The following is a 25064-nucleotide window of genomic DNA, read 5'->3' as shown; positions in this document are numbered from 1 at the left end:
AAATGACACACTTTTAGTATTTTTCAATAGAATTAATAGTGAGGACCAGTAAATTTTCTTTAAGGAACAGCATGGAAAAAACGATTTCGCAAACTCTGCAATGACAGAAAAATAAAGAAATATTTTGTCATTGCCTAGACAAGATAGATCCAGAACTGACCACTCTATCATTATTGTATGACAATATTTTAACAAACTATTAATTAACACAACAATATTATAAAACACCAATATTATTATATTAAACAAACTGAACATGAAGTACAGGGATATATTAGTCTACTATACTTAGTGTAATATTGTGTCCATTTTTTCCAATCCTAATCATTAGAATAAATGTCAAAGTAGCATCCAGATTAGCTGCTGTAATAATTATAATGAAAATGATAATTTTCTTGAATTAATGATACCATATATAAATATGTTTTGTCATAATTTCTAATAAATATAATATTTTCTTGAATTTACAGAGGCAAACAAGTTATAAGTTCAAATAACCGATATTAAAATAAGGAATGTGGTCTTTGAATGCCAATGAAGCAACTCTCAGACCACCAGAGACAACTAAATGACATCAAAGTTAGCGATTATATGTCACTATACCGCGTTCATTATCACTGAACTAGTATATATTTGTTTAGGGGCCAGCTGAAGGACGCCTCTGGGTGCGTGAATTTCTCGCTACATTGAAGACCTGTTGTTGACCTTCTGCTGTTGTTTTTTTCTATGGTCGGGTTGTTGTCTCTTTGACACATGCCCCATTAAATTAATTTCCATTCTCAATTTTATCAATGAGCAAAACCCATACCACAAACTGTAAACCAACTTATTTTTGCGGATACTTAATTTGGCGTTTTACCCTTCCTAGACCACTTTGCCGCTATTTAATTTTGCGATTTTCTGAAATTTAATAAGGAATGATCCAAGTATTACATATTCGCGATGATTAAATGTTCACCTTAATTTTCTACTCGCGAAAGTCCCAAAAATAAATTGCTCGCCAAAATATGTTGGTTTACAGAAGTCAGTTATTAAAGTCCCTGAGATGACAAATGTAAAACAGTGCAAACAAGAAAACTAACATGACCTCGGATGTTACGTACAAAACAATGAACAACATCATGTGTCCAAAGTACATGGATGCCCAACTCGCACCATCATTTTCCATGTTCAATGGACTAAAAATTTAGTAAAAAATCTAATTTGGCATTAAAATTAGAAAGATCATACCATAGGTAACATGTGTACTATTAGTTTCAAGTTGATTTGACAACTTTTGAACTTCATCAAAAACTACCTTGACCAAAAACTTTAACCTGAAACACACACTTTCATTTTCTATGTTCAGTGGACCTTGAAATTTGGATCAAAAGTCTAATTTGGCTTTAAAATTAGAAAGGTCTTATCATAAGGAACATGTGTACTAAGTTTCAAGTTGATTGGACTTCAACTTCATCAAAAATTACCTTGACCAAAAACTTAAAGTAGGACAGACGGATGAACAGATGCACAGAACAGAAAACATAATGCCCATAAATGGGGCATAAAAATCTCAAATATTCCAGCATTCCAGAACAGTATTCCAGAACATATCAATAACTTCACTAGAGCTGAATAAAATGTCCCTTAAAATTATGTCAATCACATGCCTTATGGTTATCTGTTATGCAACATAATAATTTGACAATAAAAGAAATTATTACATAACTGTTTAAATAATCCTAAATTTAATCCTTTAAATGCATAATCCTACAAAAAGACTGAATAAAATCAATTAATTCTTGTGTGGGATTGAAGTTTAAAGCCTTAAATAAAGTCAAGGTTGAAAGACTTAATTTTCTCTCAAGAAATTGCACTGTGCAGTCTTCCATGTTAGAAGATATGCACAAAAAAAAATAAGTACAAAATGGTACCCCTCTTTACCAAGGTAAAGTTAAAATCAAAGTCAAATTGTGTTGAATGAGCTTTTGAAGACAATTTGTATTTTGATATATAAACCATGGTTTAAAACAGAAGATTGCTTACTATAGTTAAGGCAAATATTTTTGTATTTGCATTGTGCATAAGATCACATCTATTTGTTCACTGTATGTGCACTTTTTTGTGCTTAAATATGTCTTTTGATTTTTTAGTGTATCTTTCTATGTTGAGATTTAACACTATTGTTTCAGGTATGGGTGAAGGTTAATACCTTGGTTGAGAGGAGGGAGTGGATCATAACCCTTGGCTAGTGCAGATAAATGATCCTCAATCTATAATCATATTTCAACCACAATTTCATCAACTTATTTTTTAAACCATTATACTGTGCTTGTCCTGCTAATAATCTAGCTGAAACAAAAATTATATCACTTTTAGGGTTAATGCCTTAATAATGATCTAATTAGTTTGTTACCCTTTTCTTAGCCATTACATGACTATAATGCCCTATTATCAATTATTAACAACTTTTGGCTCCTTACTAATATATACCCAACATCAATCCACTCTCGTACTTAAGTGCTGACAGCTTAACTATCTACCTACCCATTGTATAAATAATGCTTGTTACCGATAACTTATCAAACAAAATACACCTACTAATCAACGGAAATTAGACACCTGTAATGTTCACATTTAGACAAAAGCGATATAAGTGAAGCTATCATTAATCGGACACTGCTGTGTTCCTTGCCATTGTGGACCATAGTGTGAGGGCATTCAACTTGTTTAAGATAACCTATACTGTATTGAAATTGATGATAATATTTGTACTTTACTGTAACAAGTCGGTTGCAAATGTAGACAATATGCCATTATTTCCCCATTACTGCTTCAAAAAATAATGAAGAAAAATTGGTGAGGTTATATTGTATAATTTGTTCCAATAAATCTGTACGGTCAAGTTGCATCATTTATCAGGAGATAAATCAGTGTGGTCAAGTTGTATGATTTGTGAAGATAAATCATGAGGTCATCATGTATGATTTGTGATGCTATAAATACACTATGGTCATTTCCTTGGTCATGCGGTAAACAAAGATAGATGCATTAATTTGTCTAAATAATCATTTGCATCAGCGACTATACTGCATCAAATATTGCCATTCATGGCAAGTGACAGTAGTTTCATACAAAATACTCACAAGTTGTTTTATGAAAATATACCTCAAAGATTACCCATTCCAGGGGCTTATTTGGATCAAGGCATGGTAGGTGTGCATTCTCCTTAAATTTGCAAAGCATGTGTTGTTCTCAGCTTAATAAAGAATATTTCGATAATTTTGCCCCCCCCCCCCCCCCTCTCCCTAAAATCTGGGATACACCCCTGTTTTCACATTGTACCATCTAAAACAGTGATGAAGCTGTTACAGATATTTTGTTGAAATTGGACACTAAATATCCATTTCTGACCTTTCTATAATATTAGATGAAGATGGCTAATTTGCTCTGTGAGGAATAAAGTAAAAAGAGGGTCTAATCTTACTTCAAAGAATGATTGAGTGGGCTTTCAGATCACTGCTTAAGTCCATCTATCACTTGACAGCCATAAAACATGATCTCTGACATATGCTTAAGTCTTTATCATTTTCTTCTAAAGAATATCCCTCCAATCTATACTATTATAGATCAAGAATCTAATCTACCATAGTTGGCCATGTATAGTACCGGTACGCAGTTATGTGTGGTACATCCCCAAAAAATTGTGAAAAAAGTTTAGTAAAAAAAAGTAATGATTTCAATGCTCTGAGTATAAGGAATTAAGATGATAACCATACTGTTTTTGAAGATTTGCAATCATTAATTGGCAATTTGAGGGTTACTAGCAACACTGTTAATAAAAATTTCAAACCATAAAATAAAAAATTTGGGTAAATAAATATTTTTAAATTTCCTTGCATGATACATTTGTGTACTGACTTTTGGCTTACACAATAAACAAGCTTCTGTCCAAATTCTTTAAAATTCCACAAAGGATTGGCAAAGTTATTGATGTCCAAAAAAACTTTACCATAGACTGAAACTTCAATATAATGAACATTACAAAAAATGTTGCATTAAAATGCAAATTGTCTGTCAATCTCTGAAAGCCTTGGGGAAAAACTGTATTTTGATACTTGAATTAAATCTAGTCTAATTTCATAGCCAGTAACTTCCTTCATCCCTGATCATCTTATTCAAACAGCAATAGACATTTCATGTCACTGAAAGACAGGAAAGAGAAAATGATCAACTTGTTGATTACTATTTGGTAAGAATGAATGGCAGGAAAGTTTACTCAGCATGGCTACTGACCATGAAGGGATTAACTTCCTGGTCAGTCACCCTCCATTCATAAAGAGGCAGCTATATCTATCTCATCATCTTTCCGTTATTTAGATCATTAAACTGATGAATATCTAGTATAAGGATAAAAATAGCTATCAACAAGTTCTAATAGCTTAGATATAAAAAGAAATATGTAGCCATTTTATTCTTATTATACAAAGGAAGTAATCAACGTTTTCTTTTTCTCAATGCCAAATAGTCTATAGTTATTAAGTGGCATTCAGCAACCATCAATGGTTCATTTCCTGTCATTGATGTGCTATTGAGAAATAAAAAAACAAAAAGAGAGCTGAGTTTTGCTAGTACATGAAGAAGTGGTATTATGCCATGCAAAAAGATCTGAGATATCAACCAACAGCAAGCTATGAAAGTTTTACTGTTTTGGTATGAGTCTATTCATTCTATTTCAATATCGATTTAAAAAATCAAAACTTATTATGTCCTACCAAAAATTTCTAATAATTTAAAGAAAATATTTCAGGCATTATCTAAGTCAACAGTATCTTCAGTAGTGTGTTCCCTTACAAACATTCTGTAATTCTGTTTTACTGATTACAATTTATGTATCCTGCAAAGCCAAATGGACGTCCTCCTTTTCCATTGGTTTTTCTGTCAGGTAGGAGATAAGGACAGGGGCAGATCCAGGAGCAGTTTTTATGAAGGGGAATTCCCAACCCAGGAGAAAGGGGCTTAACTATTTGTCCCCTTTCAAATGCATTGATCGTCCAAAAGATAAGGGGTGTTCCAACCCCCCAAACCCTCCCCCTTGATCTGCCACTGAAGGCCAAGGAGGATCAAGTATCTATACCACAGCCAACCCTAAGGGATCAAGATTTTCAATTTGACCTATATATTTGCATATTTATACCATATAAATCTTTCCACTGTTTATTAAGCTATTTCAATATTAAAAAGTTTTTTGTTGAGTCAGTATTGAGTTAACTTATATCCAATAATAAGGTAAAATTATATCCCATAATGTAGTACAACCATACAAAATGTATAATAATATTGCATCAAGACAATGGCAGAGAAAAATTCTTCAAACTATGCCCTAGAAATTCAATTAACAACGGATATATCAAACATCATTCTTAGTCTTTTGATCTCTTCCTTTTTTGTCTAGCGGTTCATTACATCAAATAAACGTAAAGAATTTTTCTTAGATTTTATATAAAAAGAGATATTGAATAAACATCAATAGGATAGCAGATTGTAAACTTAAAATGTTATTTTATTCATTGAGATGCAGGTTTTTATGTATATTATAATAGCTGTTACATTTATGTTCGTTGTATAACTGTTTGTATCCCACACAATATATCAATCATTTCTCATTCTTTTCAGTTTTCTTTAACTATCAATTTAACAGAATATGAATGTTAACAAAACATATATACTTGACATTTCTGTTGTTGGTATCAATAAAATATACTTAAAAAATGCTTAAGAAATATTAATCATTTTCCTTCAAAATCTTATTCAATATTTGCATTTACAAAATTATATGGTTATTGGAGTAAACATAAAATGATTTTAAAGCATGCAATTTATCTTTTCTTCCTCTCCGTATCACACCAATCTTCTTATAATATATACTTCAATTCAATTTGACGATATTACACAATTCAAATAAAGGCTTAACATATAAAGGTCTAATAACAAAGATTCTTACCGTGAATATATGTTTCATTCAAAGCTCAAAGAAAATCATGGAACGATTAAATTCTCCAACCACTTGATAAATCGTGACGTCATTGTACTAATAGAAGAGGAAAGAAAAACCTAATCAGACAATGCACAAACGTCAAATTAGTCAATCCTGATTGCTACAAACATCCCAGGGCAATGTATTGTATTAAACATTCATACAACAAAGATCAGAAGACCAATTTTCTTCTCACCTTTTTGGACACCTGGGAATCATAAATGGACATAGCTTAGTTGCTGGAAATGGCTTTAAAATCAAACAATAATACATGAAGATGACTGTGAAAAGAAATCAATGCTTATACAGATTTCAACTGGTATAAGAATTTTCTGTATAAGAATTTGTAGTATAATTACAATTGTGTATTGACTCCTGAGGCTTTAAGGTGTTGTGATAGGCAAACAGCAAATTGATTGTCAAGCAGTCTTTCAAAAGGAGAAGAAAATGCCATGTTATTTGTTAAACATCAAATAGAGCATTAGTTATAGAACATTTAAAGAATGTTGTATTAATGATTTTTTTCCCCGACAAATTTTCTATAATTATCAGGATTTTAAAGAAAAGATATGCAAATACAACCACTAAGTATACAAATGCTCTCTATATTGCATTGTATTCTTATCCAATTTTACATTTCCATAAATATATTGACCCCTTTTAGATTATATTTATATTACTTGAGGTGTAACTATCAATGTGATTTGTAGCAAAACATTAGGGTTTTATGAAAACAAAGGGTATAGGATGATGCAGGCATGAAAAACAACTATTTTTTTGCCTAAATAACTTATACCACACTATTGCTTTTGAGTTAAGGGAATATACATATATACTAGAACACACTCCCCTCCCCTAACATCAGGGATCCATGACTGAATTAAACTATCTTTGCCTTATGTTTTTTTAGCCTGGATTCTCAGAATTTGTATTGTCATTTAATAAAGTCATGCTGATTATAAGGTGCACTGCTTTCAAAATCTTTTTGTTTGAATCCGTCCTGGTTTTCTTACTACAACCAAAAACTACATGCTACAATTATATATACCTTTTTTTGTCAGTGATAGAATTTACTAGCATCAATCCTTGTATAATGATGAGCAGCTCATGTGTGACTATGACCGGTGTATATATATATAACTCCCAAATACACTGTTTAGTGGTGTGCCTAATAGAGATGGAGACGTTTGGATTAGGTAACAGGTATCAAAAAGGTAACACTATTGGTATAGGTATTGGATTCCACCTGGATTTTGTTAATTCTGGGCAATATCAATTATGTGGAAAACAAAAGAGCCTGGAATGATGCAACTTTTAATCAACACCATTGTCTTATATAAGTTATGTATAAAGTTGATTTAGTTGATTTGTCGTTATTACGTCATGCTGGCGCTAACAAATTGGACCTTATTATTTTAGTAGTATACATGTAGATACTAAAACAAGGTAGAAACAGATAAAATAAAGTGGATAATCAGAAAGTAGTTAAACTAATACATTCCAAATATTAAGACTTGAAATTTTAACTGAGTTTAACTGTTAAAACTATTGTATGGATATCGCAATCTATTTTCTAAATAGTTGCAATATTAAGTATAAAGACCATCTCATCTAATTTGATCAGTATGAAAAAATGATTTTCGTTACTTTTAAAATTACTTGAACATGTGTTTAAAAATTCTTTCAAGACTTTTCATAATCTTAAAGAAGTAACCAATTCTTCTCACTAAATTTAGACTAATGCACTTAGACTTCCTTCTTGGGTTTAATTTGTTTCTCATAACATAGAGTTTATCTTACAGATTATGCATAATCTGACCTTGAAGTATTGTTCTAGTTCAATCTAAAATATCTTTGATAAATATACCTTATCTGATCTTCACATGTCAAACTTAATATCTGACAAATATAATAGTAATACATGTACATCCACCAAGTGCCAGGGTTAACCATGTAGTTTAATTCTCTTTAAATACCAAATATAGCTTTTAAAAAGGTATTTTTAAAACTCAAAATATTGAATTACAGGTATATACGTCACTAATGTACATGAAGACCCTTCAAAGATCCCATATACCAACTAAGTCTATAATAATCTTTTTTACTCATAATAAGCAAGGATTTCAAAAAATACACCAATACAATTTTTCAGCAGTCACTGAACTATGAAAATAAGGCCAAGGCCAAAGGACATATGCCAGACATAAACTATGTATCATCATTAAAGGCATCTCTGTTTACTAATTCTTGTTTACATTATCATTGCATCATTGCAGCAAACACTAGATTAGCATCCTTCTGTCTTATATGTTGTGACTATTGTCGCAAACAGAGACCAAAAATATTGGTTAGAATTGAGATTAATGATTAATTTGTAGAACTTATTTAGCTGATTATTTTTGTTTATACTTTAAATTTAGCTTCTCACTCTATGATGTTTTAGCAAATAAAGAGCTGTGCCATCAAGATTTCCAGGGTCAATGATCTTTATAAAATAAAACAATGTCTATAAAAAAACTTTTGTCAATTCATTCTCTATTTCTTTTTAGTCTTATTATAAATAAAAAGTATATAAATAATCCAGTAATCAAGAGTTAAATCATTTATCCATCTAAGAATTCTATCTTCATCTTTTTCTCATGGGAGAAAGATATATTTTGAGTATTGCTAATGTTAGACATAAATAGACGAGTAATTATTTTATCTACCAATTATTGTCAAAGTATTTTCCTCAGTATATATCAATGTAACTTACTGTGTTATAATTTGTAAAGTTGAGATACTGTAATGTTGGCGCTAGGTGATCTTATTCTACTATTGCTCTTGTTGTTTATAGTCAATGTAACTTACTGTGTTATAATTTATAAAGTTGAGATACTGTAATGTTGGCGCTAGGTGTTCTTATTCTACTATTGCTCTGGTTGTTTATAGTCAATGTAACTTAGTGTGTTATAATTTGTAACGTTGAGATACTGTAATGTTGGCGCTAGGTGTTCTTATTCTACTATTGGTCTTGTTGTTTATAGTTTAACCCTGTCACATGTACTTGTACCTGTTACCGACCAGGAATCAGTCATTTGTTGTCTTATGTAATATCTTAATCTCTTTTGAGTTATTTGGAGAATTTGACATTGATGACCGATGTCATGTTTGATTATGTGTAATTCACTAAAAAAAAATGGAACAATAAAGGTCTTGCCTTCCGTCTTGGTCTATTATTGAAGCTGAATGCTTGTCTATAGATGTTTTCAAGTTATTTTTAGTTGGGTTTGCTGTCTTATTGACATACCAGATTAAATTATAGTCATAAACTTTATTATAGTATAAGACAAACTATTGGGCATCAAATATTGCCCCAACAACTCAGCAACAATTTTATGCAATTATTCAAAAAAAAAAAAAATCTTAGAAAATGAAATACTTTTCTTGTAACTTTCTGTACTTACTGAAACTTTCAATTGAAAAATAAAAGAAATGACCTATTTATGTAAAACACAATTTCCAATGATAATCAAAACTGTTCTATTTCTAAATCTTTTTCATAATAGTAACTTACAAAAGGTTTTACAAATAATCTAAAAAAAAATATTCATTAAAATCTGTAACATGTTTTTTTATATATATAAGAATGTATACTACATAAGCATACTTGACATACCATGTTAAAGGTGATCGATACAAATTGTTAACACCAACTGTTGTCTGAATTATTAATATTGGTAAGTTCAATTCTGGTACATGTATTCACCAAACTGATAAATTACTAAACACTTTTTGTTACGGATACATTGATCATATATTCCTTCTAAGAAAACTCTTAGTACGACTTGTTAAGTCGTATTTATTTTTAATTCCACTTCCTTCTAGTCAGATATTCGCCTTTTTATGTTTAAACAGTTTGAGTACCCTTAGAACCCTTGGTACCCTTAGCCTCTTTATAACCTTGTAAATAATAAAGTATAGGAAATGATGGACCATTGTTGAAGGCGTTAAGGGAAAATCTTGTCTTTCATTAAAGAAAAGCCTAAACGAAAGTTAAAGGTTTCATCAGGTACCAAAAATGGGTCAATGAGCTTAAAAAGAGGTAAAATTACAATTTTTCATTTTAAACTGTAGTCTCTCTAAATTCCATATAATTAAATTTACAGTAGTTAATCTAATAGCCTATGAAATATACAGCTGTATTTTTATTTTTGTTCTTAAGGCATTTCTATACCTGACATATACCTTCTACAAAACTTTACTGTTGATTATTACGATACTAATCTACTTGAAGTTGTTAAATTTTCAAACTTTAAATGAATAATAAGTATTCTAAAAGTTTTAACTTAAAGCCATTTAAAGTGGATACATATTGTTTTTGTTGTGGTAGAGGGGTAGAATCTATTTCTTTTAAGGTTTTAACGAAAATGCTGAGTACAATGTTTCAAATATATATGGCAAGCAAAAAATTATAAATCAAAGTATGGTATTATACCTAAATAAATAAATCTGTTAACAACGACTGATTTTAGAAATTCATTTCCGCAATATTACAGACAATAGTCTAGTTCTTTTACTAATATATATGTTCAAAAACTGTATAACTAGAATACTACATTGAAAGAACTGATGTTTGAAACTTTGCATTCAGCCAACTTTGGTCCTTGAAATTACAATATAACAATACATCATAAAAAAAAATGTGCTTAAAGGCATAAAATAACTTATTATTGGCCATTAATATTTAAAATGTAATCCATAATGTACATTAATATCAGATTTTTGTCCAACAGGTTGCAACAAATATCAGATATATACTTATATATAAAAAGATGTAACTAGCTTGTAGCAATGATAATCAGGATCAAATCCATTGTCATTTTGTATAACATATATATATTTATAATGATTTATCATCTAGGCTACGTATGTATTCACTTTGTATTACTGCAACAGATGCTGTAATTTCTATATCACTGCAGTAATTTTTACTGCTCCCTTTGTTTTGTAAAAACACCAATCCATATACTTTAAGCCAACTTGTTTTAGCCGTTTAGCCTGTTTCAGGTGACTTCAAAAGTTCAAAGTAACTATTTGTTATTCATATAAGAGAAGCTCTTAATTTGACATATACATATATATGCCTTCATTAAGCTATATATGCATCATTTGACTATTTGCCAACGTGAGTGTCACCAAAAATAAATCCCTTGCTTAAATATTGGTTTCTGTATACAGCTCTCTGACTGAAAGAACTATGGGCATCTACTTGCTTAGTACCTGACTAACATCCCATCCCCTCCAAAAAAAAAGTAAAGTCTCATTTTTACTATTTATATAAATTGAGATCCACAGAGGCAGACAAGACAGTCTTAGATCTCAGAGACATTACAAAATGGACAGACAAGTAAAAAAGTAAAAAGAACCAGACGATGTTCCCTGAACGGCACATTGACAGAAAATTAAAAAGCTTAGTGCCTGCACTTTTATACAAAAATATATGGTAAGACAATGATATTCAGAACTACTAATCTTCCAGTCTTGATCTTTGCAATTGTCCTCGCTACAAATGTCAGTGCTCCTAGAGGTTGAACTTGATCTAAATTGGCATTGACATTTGAACTTTTACTTGACCAAATTTTTCAATGACAGTTGTACTTAAATTACTTGACCAAGTTTAAATTTGTCATACACATTTGTACTTCTACATGAGGATTTCAATTAAGTTAGTTAACTGTATGAAAGTTGTGATAGCATTTTAAAAACTATAAACAGGAATTTTTTTAGGAGCCTAGCTTGACATCATATTAAATGCATAGTTCAGACAAGATGCACTGAGCATTTCACATAAATTTTCTTGAAAATACATATATCTGGTTGTTGTTCAAATGGTTTTAATTAAGACTAAAGGTATTCATGGAATACAAGTTACTTAATCAGGTTAAGTCCCTATGATTTTAGCTTTAATAATAAGGTTGAGGTTAATTATAGGCTTTTGTATATTTAGTAAAACAAATCATCTAGTTTTTGTATTGACATATTGGTATAAAAAATTTAGTGTTTTAAGTCTTTACTCAGCACAAGGAAAGAGACTCAGTTAAAACTGCAAATACCCACATAATATATATATATATATTATCAATCAAATAAAATTGCTTACCTGTTTTTTCCAAAGAAACAGAGATATTCCAAGACAAAGAGTCAACAAGTTTGCTGTTAACCCATCAAATTATTACTTCCAATCTGAAAAAAATAAATTTGTAAGTTCTTAACTTATCATATTTTCAAAATATATATAGGACACCAAAACTAATAAACTTTGATTTTAAAACAATATACCTGTTTTGCAATTAAGATAAAAACTGTAAAGTTGTCTGTTATAATCACGATAATCTATTGAATTCTTACTTGATCACTGGAAATGGATACACGTCCAGGTCACACTAGTAAACAATACCTATCATAACAACACATGTTATAATACTAACATAATAATAATAAATAGATAATAATTATGACATAGTTATTCCTTCTTTTGTCACTCTTTATTATGCAAGATATATTAGTTCAGTGTTAATATTTCACGCGGACAAGATCAAAGACATTTAAATTGAAAAGAAAAGTTTGAATTATAGACTGAAATTGAAAATGAAGATATATATATAATTATAAATAAAATTTAACTATATACCCTAGCAATGTATATAACTGAACCAAAATTAACTTTATACTGTGGATTCATTAATATTCGTTGGATACCAATTTTCGTGGATTTCGTGGGTACAGGAGAACCACAAATTCAAATGTTCAATGAAAAACAAATTTTCTAAAGGAATGAGTGTAGACTTTGCCAAAACCACGAAATGAAAAATCAACAAATATGGCATTTTTTCTCAAACCACGAAAAATAAATGAATCCACAGTATTCTATGAATGTATAACTGACCCACTCAATTAGGTTAAATTTGAAGTCAATTGTTATGACCTGGCTTTAATTCAATTCATTCTGCCATTGTTGAGGATTGAATGTACTGTACTTGTACTTTTTTTTCGTGGGTACTTATTTTCGTGAATTGTGAATTTCAAACGCGTTCGTGGGTATTTATTTTTGCGGTTTTATAATTATTGCCTTTCAGTTGAAAGGTTTGATTTAGATTCGTGTGTATTTATTTTCGCAATTATAAACCAAACACGAATTCGTGAAAATAAATACACCGCAAAAATAAGTACAATTAAAGTATCTCATTCTGCATGTTGTATGTATTTCAGTGATAAACTGCTCAAATTGAGTCACTGACCTTGTGCACATTGATTTTAGTAGAACCCTGTCCAGGTCAAACAAAAATCTTCACCTTGATATTACTTTTTTTGCCAAGCATAGCCTTTAGCATTATGAGTAAAAGATGTAGATTATTGTTATCATGTGTTTAACTTATACTTGTCTTACAATTGACTACATGAAAATCTATTAACTACATAAGAATTTGGACTCCAATCTATTTCAAGCAGCATTTATCAACAGACAATATTTTTTTTTTACCTTTCAGGAAACAGCTTAATTTTTGTAAGGCTAGTCAAACTATTATTTCTTGAATGACAGAATGTCTATAAAGTATTCCTAACTGAATCTGTTTTGTTAAGCTATTATTTGGTTTCTACTGTGGATTCATTTATTTTCTTGGGTACCAATTTTCAAGAAATTAACGAAAACTTACATTTTTGAGGATATCTAATTTCTTTGCTTTGGCGTAGTCTGCAAAGAAGATTATAGGAAATTTGTCATTCATTGAACATATAATTTCACCTTTTCCCATGAAAACGATGAAAATCGGTACCCAACAAATAATAATGAATCCACAGTATAATCATATTTACATGTAATGCTTTCATCTTCTTTTGGTTTGTTTTACAACACACCACCTAACCTGTACCTTGGAACAGTATATCTATAGATCTATACATGTTCATTACTGTACTTTTATCTTAATTATGCCTTATGAAAATATTTTCTTTAACAAATTTCATAATGAAGTTATAAGGTAAACAATACTATAAATATCATATGGCACTTAGGCAACAGAATAGTAATGTTCCCCCTCTGACAGTAACAATTGAATATTTAAAAGCCCTCACATCATTACTCAAGGTTTTAATTCACATATAATTTCTTCTACAATTGTAGGCATTCTTAACTGTACTCAAAATAATAAGTCACCAACTGTACTGATTCAGTATATTCTTTCTCATGGATTGTTCTTTAGATTCGGCATTCAACATTTGACATCTTAATTAAACATTAACTTTTACCCTTATTTCTCCAGGTTTATTGTGTAAGAAGGTCAAATCAATTTTCTTTTGAAAAGTGTTTATGTAATTCGATAACATTATCAGAGTTAACAAGAGTTTAAAATCATATGAAATGAAAAATACCATATAAGATAGTTTCTATGTGATAAAAATTAAGAACTATTTATTCATAGGGCACAAAGCTCTGCTGGAACTATTGCATTTCTATTCTAAGTGAGCACCAAAATTTTTTTAAATCCTTATTTGGCATATATTTGAAAAAGTTCAAATCACTTAAATGATCTACACTTTTTATATACAGATAATTTTATCACATACACAAAGTTCACTTTGTTTAAGCTAACATTGATTAAAATGCAAATCAAAACAACTCTAAAGTATTAAAAACAAGAATGTGTCCACAGTACATGGATGCCCCACTTGCACTATAATTTACAATGTTCAGTGGGCCTTGAAATTGGGGTCAACACTCTAATATGGCATTAAAATTAGAAAGATCATATCATAAGGAACATGTGTACTAAGTTTCAAGTTGATTGAACTTGAACTACATCAAAAACTACCTTGACCAAAAACTTGAACCTCAAGAGGGAAAGACAAACTGACAAATAAACAGAGGAACGAATGAATGGAAACATATTGCCACTCTACTATTGTAGGTGGGGCTTAAAAATGTAATTGTAACAAAATTGTTATGATCTTCCATATCATATTGAACCGAATTACTAAATATATGTAACTTAGTTTAAAGATAAGATATATACCTTATAAGTATACAATAGAGAGTCATCAATCTCCATAAATAAGAACAACAACATGTTATAAATATCTATAGATGTCCTTCAACTTAGTAATGAAAACTGGAATCCTCAGGTTTGAGATTACATTTCAGTTTTCAGAACAACATCTTTTTCCCAAGACTTACTCACTACTATGGATTCATTATTTTTTGTAGATACCAATTTACATGGATTTCATGAGTAAATAAGATCCACAAATTTAAATGTTCAACAAAGTACTTTTTTACAGGCTTTTTACAAAGCAGACATTGGCATAACCATGAATTAAATATACACAAAAATACAATTGTTTCTCCATCCACAAAAAATAAATCAATCAATAATTAGTTTGTTTCTATATTTAAAACACAGTTAAAGGACTTATGAGGTTTCTGTAATGCTGGTACCTCTGAAAATAAAATGTATATACACTCAAAGACTATCACATCAACTTAATAAGATCCAAGAAAATGAGGTCAAGGTCAGAAAAAACAAACTGGATATACATGCACACCTTTCAATCATTCCATACTCAAAATATACTTTAAATATAGTTGAACTATTATACATAGTATATAAGAAACAAACTTAACCAGGAAAACAGTGATCAATGAGGTCAAGGTCAGATGTAACCTGCCAGACAGACATGTACACGTTACAATCATTTCATGATTTAAGAAAAATTGAACAGTTGCAAACAGTATCAAAGAAACAAACTTAACCAAAAAGATTGGCCAAATGAACCATGAAATGAGGTCATGGTCAGATCATAATTCCAAGACAGACATATTCACATTACAATCATTCCATACACCAAATAAAGTTGACCTATTGCTTAAAGTACAAAAATTAAAAAAAAAAAAAAAAATTAAAAAAACTTACTATTGAAGGCATACAGTGTTAGAAAAACAGATAAAATCACAGAAACTTAACTTTACCCACAGAACCATGAAAATGAGGTCATGGTCAGATGATATCTGTTGCTGGATAAGTATCCCTATGTTGAGCTTTCAGCGACAAAAGTCGCAGGCTTGACAAAAATTTGCACTTAACCATTGCATATATACATTTTGGTTAAGCCCAACAAAACTTTCCTTTACATAGCTGTAGTTGATAGCAAGCTTTTTTAAATTTGTAGTGAGTCATATTTTACAAATCTCAGTATAATTGTTGATTTTAAATGTTATTCTATCATGTTTATGTACCTTAGCAATGTGCTATTCATTAATCTATAACACAAAAACAGAAGAAAACATTATAACAATCAAAGTTTACAGGAGCAAAACAAACACATCCTGGAAATCCCTTTTTTAATCTACATCAACAGGAAATAATATAAAGACTTTAATCACAGAACGAACAAAGAAAAAACTGGGCCAAAAGTGTCTAAATACAATATCAATATAGAAATAGTATTGCTTGGAGAGTAGAACAAAACTCAGCTGAAAATTCCAATATAACAGTGATTTCCATAGTATAATTGACTTTTGTCACCAATAACAAGATAAATAGCCAATACACATAGAGAAACTGATAATATCACAACAAACCTGAAGGAGTTAGACGAAAAAATCATATAATTTGTCACTCGCAAAATATGGCTTCCTGCTTAACTAGGATTTATTACAATGTGAAGATTGCAAGAAACATGGTCAATTTAAATAAAGCTCACCACATAGATGTGGTTCTTTTTACGATTTTAAATCTTTTGCCAAGCAAGGTAATTAAATAAAGGTCTCGTAGATGAAGCGTTCATCACATACTTAAGAATCAAAGAAATCTTAGAACCTCTTCAATTAATTTCATGATCTTCTTAACTCAATCTATGAAATCTTTCACAGGACACTGTCTCTCCTCAACTTATTAACTAATTCAATTTTCATAAAATTTTGACAAAATATTTACTTTGACCCTTTGAAAAAAATAAAAAAATAAAAAAAACTTAAACCAATCACTTTCTTGGAAAAAATTGGTTGGATATATAGCAGTTTGACAAACACTAATTTTGATCATTGAAAAGCAAAATATTTCCTTAACAATACAACATGATTAAAACGTTTAGCTGTTTTACATAGTTATCTCCCTGTAGTGTTAGGTACCACCTTTATCCATTAAAAAAGCATACTCATTACATCTGATATGTAAGAAACCAACATACAAACTCCTCAGCCTCTTATCTAAATTATACCTTTTATAACTTTATCACAACACTATCCTGAGATAGAATATGGAGGCCATATTTAATAACAGAAGAGACTTTCCACTAAACAATAATGAGTATGGACATAAATGGTCTATGAGGGTAGTAATATGCACTTCAAATGTTACTTTTCAGCTGTTTGTGTCAATTTGGTTAAATTTTTACTGTGATTCGTCAAAATATCCTTATTGTGATTAGTCTGAGGTCGCAAATAAATCAACATGAAGGTACCCCCACTACTAACTGCATCTATTGCTCTTTAATTTGGTACCTGAACACTTGTAAATTTTATTAAATTTCCTGTTCTTTTCACCCATTCATTCTATTTACATATTACATAATTCTAATCCATGAATAGCTCACACAATTTTTATATTTTAAGTTGGTTTTTTTAATATCATATAGATTTTGTCTCTTTCCGCCAAGTAAATTGAACCTTGAAACTCGCAATGAAAAGAATCCAATAATCTGAAACATGACCATCATACTAACATAAAGTTTATCATATTTTACGACTTAATTATCCGGAAAATAGGACTCATTTTTTACTATAATTTAGCTTATAACATGAGTGCATTTAAAGCTCTTTCTGCTAAATTTAATAAAAATTATCCTATTAATAGTTATTATTTTTGTTGAATAAATTCATTCCACACAAATAAAGAGCTCACACAATTGGAAAAAAATATTAAATAGAAATTATCATACAGGAATTATATTTGATGAATAATATGTATTAAAAATATGGACTGAAATAGACTTGAACTAATAGAATAAAACGCCTGAAATGGTAAACAAAAATTCTTACAAAATGTTTACAAAGTTATTTATAAATATATAATTATAAATTAAACCTTAATTCTTCTTTATTTTATCAATGTCAACGTCCAAAAATGTTAGTCTGGTAAACCCACAACATGAATACCATTCTGATGGCCTAATTTGCTATTACTCCAATGATAAAACAGGAGATCAGTTGAGCTTGCAAATTTTATGAATGTGATTATTGTCTATTCAGAACACAAAATTTACAGTCATTATCCAATTTTATGAAATCTAGTTCTAACTTGCAATGCAGTATGTTTTGCTTTCAGAGGATGAATTTAAAAAAATTGATTCCAAGGTTAACTATATCCAAAGAATGGTTTACTGGTTTGTGAATTGGTTTTTGATGTGATATATAAACTAAATCAAATTTTTGAGAGACACCATTGAAGGAGTGCATACTTGAGGCTTTTGTTTCTGGATTAGAAAAAAAACAATGGCTCATAGTGGAAAGGTCGAACCCTTTGGCCAATATGATAAACACAACTTTTATATTCTTCTAGTTTTCCCCCATTTTGACTTCAGTTAAATGTTTATGAATAAAATGGAATTTGGTTCTTTTGAAAAACTTTTATTTTGTTCTTAGTATAAAGTCTGTTGTCAACTTAAACTCAATATTTCATGATAATATTCTGTTTATCAGTGATGACTTCATTAACCTGAAGGAGAGACCCATTATGGAACAATACTCAGAACCTAGCTTTCAACTAAAAACTCCTCAAATCAGAAGTTAAACGAAGCAATATAAAGCTTAATCCTCCACAAACTAGAAGAAGAACGCACCACCTTTAAGTTAGATCCATGCCAAACAAAAACAAAAATATAAAACAATGCAGTGATCAATAAAATGTAATGCCAAACCTTCAACAGTATTTTATTAATACCATATTTATATATACTCTATATGTACAATGTATGAGTGAAGCAATGTAATAATTAAGGCGATTTCCAACCAAAAAGTTTCATCTATCTGCATAATAATTGCAGAATTTGATCGAAATAAAAGTTTAGAGCCTGCATTTTATTTTTCAAGATAAGTGATAGCTGTAAGTCACAAACACAAATAATACATGCTTGTCCTTCAGTATTGGCTTGTTTGTATGTACATGTATATAAGATACAATTATGAAGGTGTAACCTGGATTGTGTATATCAATAGTGACGTCTATTTGCCAATTTCATAATTAACCCTGCAATTAAATAGCCATTTGTACGCTTTGTTACCCTAAGAAAGAAAACAAATTCTCAATGACAGTCAAGTGCTAGCAGCAAATGCAAATTTACATGAAACTAAATCTTGGGAGTTTTTCATAAATTACATGATACATTTTTTTAAGCTTAAAACTTTTGGTATAAAGTTATATTTGCATTGAAAATGAATAAAAAACACTATTTAACACTTTCAAATCATTGCATAATATAAGTAGTGGTACATTTTGTCCACTTTGGAACCTGGTGAGTCTACAATTAACAAAGGGAAATAACTTGTGTTAAAGGTGTGTTATTAACTTATTACTGTCAAATCTTTATTTTTTAAAAGACAGTATGATTAAAACACAATAAAACAACTCAATCAGTAAGAATGAGTTTCAGCCATGTTATATGATTTAGCAAGATCAACTCAGGATGTCTGATTATTTTTGATGACATCTTGGGATAAATAATAGATTATACTTTGATATGAAGAAATCTTACGATGAGCAAATAAAAAATCACTATACCTGATGCAAGTTTACAACAAGAATTTTTTGTAGCAGTTATTTACTTCATCATACTAATCCTTACACTGACATCTATTTAAGAAACAAATCTGACATCATAATAAGAAGACAATTGCCTCCTCTACTAGCTGTGTCAAATCTTTCCTATAATTAGCCAATCATTGATTACAAATTACCTGTGAGTGACCACTAATAGATCTATCAATATCCAGTAAGTAAGTAATCACCCTCAGCGATATACTGTTAGCCTGAGAAAACACTGATAAACAACTAAATGAACCAGTTAACTCTTTCACAGACATATAAAGAAATAAAATATGAAAATCAACCAAGACCATTTAAATCATTGACGCTTTAATCAACTTATTGACAGCACGTAATATATGGTTACAGGGATTTACTAATTTTCTGGACTTTTCCATTAAGATCGATGACAAAAATCACTTTCATAGAATGGTACTGCATATACCCTGGAGACGAAATAAATCATAGGGTGTTGATTACATTGAAATTAACATCTATCACAATGCTACTGGCCAATATTCAAAATGAACAGTGATGTATGAAAATGTTCCGTGACCAGAGGCTTAAATAAAATATCTCATTTTCTTACCATAGATCCCTATTACAATCAATCATGTATAGTAATATTGTCATGTAATTATTTCTCAAAGTGTTACTCTGTCACCTATAAATTTAACAACTGAAGCTCAAAGTTAGAATAAGGTATTAATGGGGTCACGTCAATACTTTTTGTTAATACATGTAACATGACATTCAAATAGAAGATTTTTTCATCAATAAGATTTTCCTTCTATATGTAGCTTTTATAATGACATTTTAATCCATTTACAATGGATAATAATTACTGCTAGTTTTCAGCACATCAAGCTAATGAACTATCAAATTAAAAAAAAAATGTCTTGAAGGAAAAGTCAGTGGAGCACGACTTAATTGAAGGACCCTCATAATCAGCATGCATAACAGCTGCAAGTATGGTTAATTAGGTATGGGTTCTGTTCATTGTTGAAGGCTATACAGTTACCTATGGTTGTTAACCTCTGCATTATTTGTTCTCTGGTACAGAGTTGTCTAAGTGGCAAACAAACATACCATTGGCATAACTTGTTATTCATATAATGTACAGTACAGTTCTGTGTACTAAGAATTTTATTTTATTGGGTCTTTTCTATCTACTTGGTATTCTGAAATATACCTAATAATCAGAACACTTCAGAGCAGGATCTGCTTACCCTTCCGGATATCAGAGCTCCTGGGATCATCCCTAGTTTTTGGTAGGTTTTGTGTTGTTTAGTCTTTTAGTTTTCTAGGTTGTGTCTTGTGTACTATTATTTGTGTGTTTGTCTTTTTCTTTATAAGCCATGATGTTGTCAGGTTTTTTTTTTAATCTATGAGTTTGAATGTCCCTCTGGTATCTTTCACCCCTCTTTTTTAACATTTATAATTGACAACATTAATATCAGAGGTGGATCCAGGAATTTTCATAAGTGGGGGCCCACTGACTGACCTAAGAGGGGCCCGCTTCAGTCACGCTTCAGTGATTCCCTATATAAGCAACCAAATTTTTTCCCTTGAAAAGGCCCCCCCCCCCAAAAGCTGCCTCTGATTATGACAGAAATGTTACACCTTATATATGTTTAAATTTATATGAGAGGACACTCTTATAAATTGAGTGCTTTAATTTTACGAAATGTACATTATGGTTTTCTTCATTGCTCTGACCCAGTTTTAGAATATAGATCATGTTTACTTATAACATTAACTTTAATACCTACTACTTCTAATCTTCATGTACGATCTTGACTGCTGTCTCTTCACAAACATCAAACAGTACCTGATAAAAATAAAAACAATTATTAAACCATACATCATATAGACAGTTAACATTAGAGGAATTTCTTTTTTCTTAGGAACTTCTAATTATTTTCAAACGAAAAAATCAATAATTTCTTTTTAGAATTTTTTTTTTGAATTCAAAGACTATGTGTTTTTTGAAGGCTTATGTATCTATGAAAAATGTTTTTAGATGTGCTGATAATATTAGGGTACACATCCTAGTTTCCATTCAATAAAGAACCAAAAAAGAATATATATACAAAATAGCACCCAACCTTTATAAATAAAAGTTATAATACAGTCAATAAATTGGCATGTTCTAGAAATCTTAAGTTATACTTTTAGTTTTCATTTATGTTACTAACACAAGAATTTTCCTGGTAAGATTTTTTAGGAAAGCTGTTTGAAAAATAAAGTTATTTATATATGTGTCCTTCACTTTTTTGTTTTAAATATTACGGCCAGATGGTGGCACATTACTTTAAACTGACCTGTAAGCAATAAATCAAATGTATAAGGAAAAACATAAACAACAAAACATGCTTTCATGTGAAATAAGTAGGGATTAACATGTTCATTGTTGTAAAAATAGATTTTTTATTTGTCAATGACTTTTAAATAAATTGTTTTCTTCTAGACTAACTTGCCTGATACAAATGGAGTAAGGATAAGATTGATTTTGATTTTTGGTGTTTAAATGCCTCTTTTTAGCACTGCTTTTGGGCTATTTCCTAGCCAGTGATATTGTTGGCTTTTTTCAAAACTACCTCTACCCATTTTTATTGGGAAAATATGTGTCATTTTTTTCCAATTGGGAAATATAAAATAAACCAGGAATTTGACTGGAACTTAAATTTGCAGACCCCCTTTCTAGAGGTAAACCTTCATTTCAAATTATACCCCTTATTGTCAGTGAAGATACATAAATAGACCCTCAAATCTGCACATATAGTCATTTTAGGCATGAAAAATGTCTGAAAGAGTGTTTTTCTGTTTGAATTCATGCACTTTTACTACTAAGACTCACTACTGTTTGTGAAAAAAGTTGACTTTTTGGGAATAATTTTAAGCCATTTTTGTTTCAAATTGGGATTTTTCTCCACAGGAAAAAGCCTTTATTCTCCATTTATTTAAGGCAAACAATATCACTGCTAGCAGCCAGTTTTTATTGGTGGAGGAAGCCAGGAGAAAACAACCATTACCTTCCATCAAAAATAGGAAATCCTAGTCAACTAAGATTGCAGTCAAGTGCACCTGAACGACCAGGACTCAAACTCATCAGTGATGAAAGAAGTAACTTATCTTAGACCAACCCTGACTAAGGATAAGTGCAATGGCTTTAAATGAAATAAGGCCACAGTGTAAGTTTTCATGCATTCTACCTTCTATAGTTAAAATGTGAATCTTTTTTTCAAAAAAAAGCTTTATATTCAACATGTGCCTGTTTCAAGTGAGGAACTAATGAAAGGTTGCTGCCATTAACCTGATGTCCTATTTGAATTTCTAGGAATTTGAATGTACAGTTTACTCGATCTGTTGTTGGGTTGCTGTTTAATCATCAATGATGTTATCAATCCTATCAGAATGAGTATTATATATGTTGTCAGAGACATTTAATACTCTGTATTATAATTACTCTGATCCTATTATTATTATAACACACCATGTTTCTTAAAATCACAAGCAATGAAAATTTGCCTTATGTTTTATTCTCAATATAAAGCTTAAACAAAAACACAAGTTAACATATTTATTTAATAAACCATTAACCAGGTCAAGGGCCATTACTGATGTATTGAAATGTCACATGAGATGAGACAATGCATCTTAAGAAAATCCAATTAATCCTATAGGAGATCAAATGTATTATTCTGCAAAAAATGTCACATTTTGATAACCTTGAAGAGTCATTTAAAGACTGTATCCTGCTATCACTGCATTAAAAAAATAATTTACATGGAATCTTCGTCAGACCTGATTGAAAAGATTAGTTTTCCATAAAAAAAAAAACCTACATAAACCAGTTTCTTGACAGATTCAGCTCTGCATCTTCATTAAATATTTAACAATTATAAGGTTAAAACTCTCTATTATCATTGTGCATTTTAAATTGATCAGTTTTTCTCTGGATATATGTCTGCATGGCAAATGATAATTTTTTTTTCTTTCAAAAACAGCAGATGAAAGGTCTTTTTTTTATGATTTTAACTGAAAAAAAATCATCCTTATTGATACAAGACATTAGGCACTGGAAACTAATATATCAAGCTTTAGCCAATATATTATTTATTCATGTACTTTTGATAAACTACCATACATAAATTAACTTGGAACAGGCTAACTTAGACCTCTCAGTCACAGATACCCAATAAAATGTTTGAATGCACATAAACTTTACAGTTCTTCCTTCATATTCAAATTTTACTTGGTTCCCTGTCAAAGTGACACTCTCCAATAACAAATTAAAATCTTAATATCTAGTTCTGAGGATGTAGGATCTCTTTTTATGAATTTATCCTTAATGTCAAAAATAAAACAACATTAAAACCTATCCTTCCAAAACCTTCATTAGTGTCTTTCTTATAAAAGAATATAGACAGCACAGACATATGTTCTATATATTCCAAACTTGATCACGGGAAACAAATTCCACTTCCATGTTCATAAGATGTTTCTATAAACAGACATGATCCTTTAATAAGACCATATTAAAGTACAAAAATACTAAAATATTGGGATAGTAGTGAAATCAAGGAAATAATAAAATAAAAATGAAAATTCAAATACAAATCCCAAATATAAATACATTAGTAGCAACAGTTACTGTACCTGAGTATATATAGTAAGAAACTATTTCTGTGTCCTTAACGATAATTATTCATTATTTCAAATATTTTCTCTATTTATTTGATTTTCTTGTTAGGTGTGGGCATCAATTACAAGTAAAAGAAACCAAAATATAAAGACAGTTTAATTGAAAATCAGGCATCAGAAATAAAAAAAAAATACATAAAAGGCAAATAACAAACTATACTACAGGAAATGAGAATAGAGACTTAAAGTACAGTCAATGTTCTTAGAAATATATATTTTTAAAGAGATATCTACTCCCACAACAAACCTGGAGTGGTATCAGACAAAATAATAAGTTTTATACATTGTTGCGCTCAGCATACCCCGACTCATAATTCAAAGTATCGGGAAACAGGAAGGAATGGTCGGATAGATCTAAAAAGAACTTAAAAGTCATCACTGTCAAGCAGACTATATAAAAAGTCATTCTATTCAGAATAGGTAGTAATAGGGAAATGTGTGACGAAAAATATTGATCAATACACATAGGAGGGGAGGGGGGATTCCTTTTATGCTTCAATGAT

General features: G+C 30.1%; 1 protein-coding gene across 8 annotated transcripts in view; it reads right to left on the bottom strand.

Moving 5' to 3' along the window:
• LOC134688227 (arrestin domain-containing protein 2-like) overlaps positions 1-25064 on the bottom strand; it is a 69752-nt gene that overhangs the window by 36794 nt on the left and 7894 nt on the right. Inside the window, exons 1-3 of one of the 8 annotated variants that reach the window (XM_063548723.1) lie at positions 12407-12474; positions 12159-12241; positions 7065-7184 (exon numbers count right to left, since the gene is read on the bottom strand). Coding sequence is in view for 1 of the 8 variants with exons in the window: in XM_063548716.1 (XP_063404786.1) it covers positions 5984-6001 (18 nt within the window). In the remaining 7 variants the exon portion in view is untranslated. The other 7 variants (XM_063548719.1, XM_063548720.1, XM_063548717.1 and 4 more) reach the window with 7 other exon arrangements.

The sequence above is a fragment of the Mytilus trossulus genome, chromosome 10 (genome assembly GCF_036588685.1).
Source record: "Mytilus trossulus isolate FHL-02 chromosome 10, PNRI_Mtr1.1.1.hap1, whole genome shotgun sequence".
Taxonomy (NCBI): domain Eukaryota; kingdom Metazoa; phylum Mollusca; class Bivalvia; order Mytilida; family Mytilidae; genus Mytilus; species Mytilus trossulus.
This window is presented reverse-complemented; position numbering and strand designations above follow the sequence as displayed.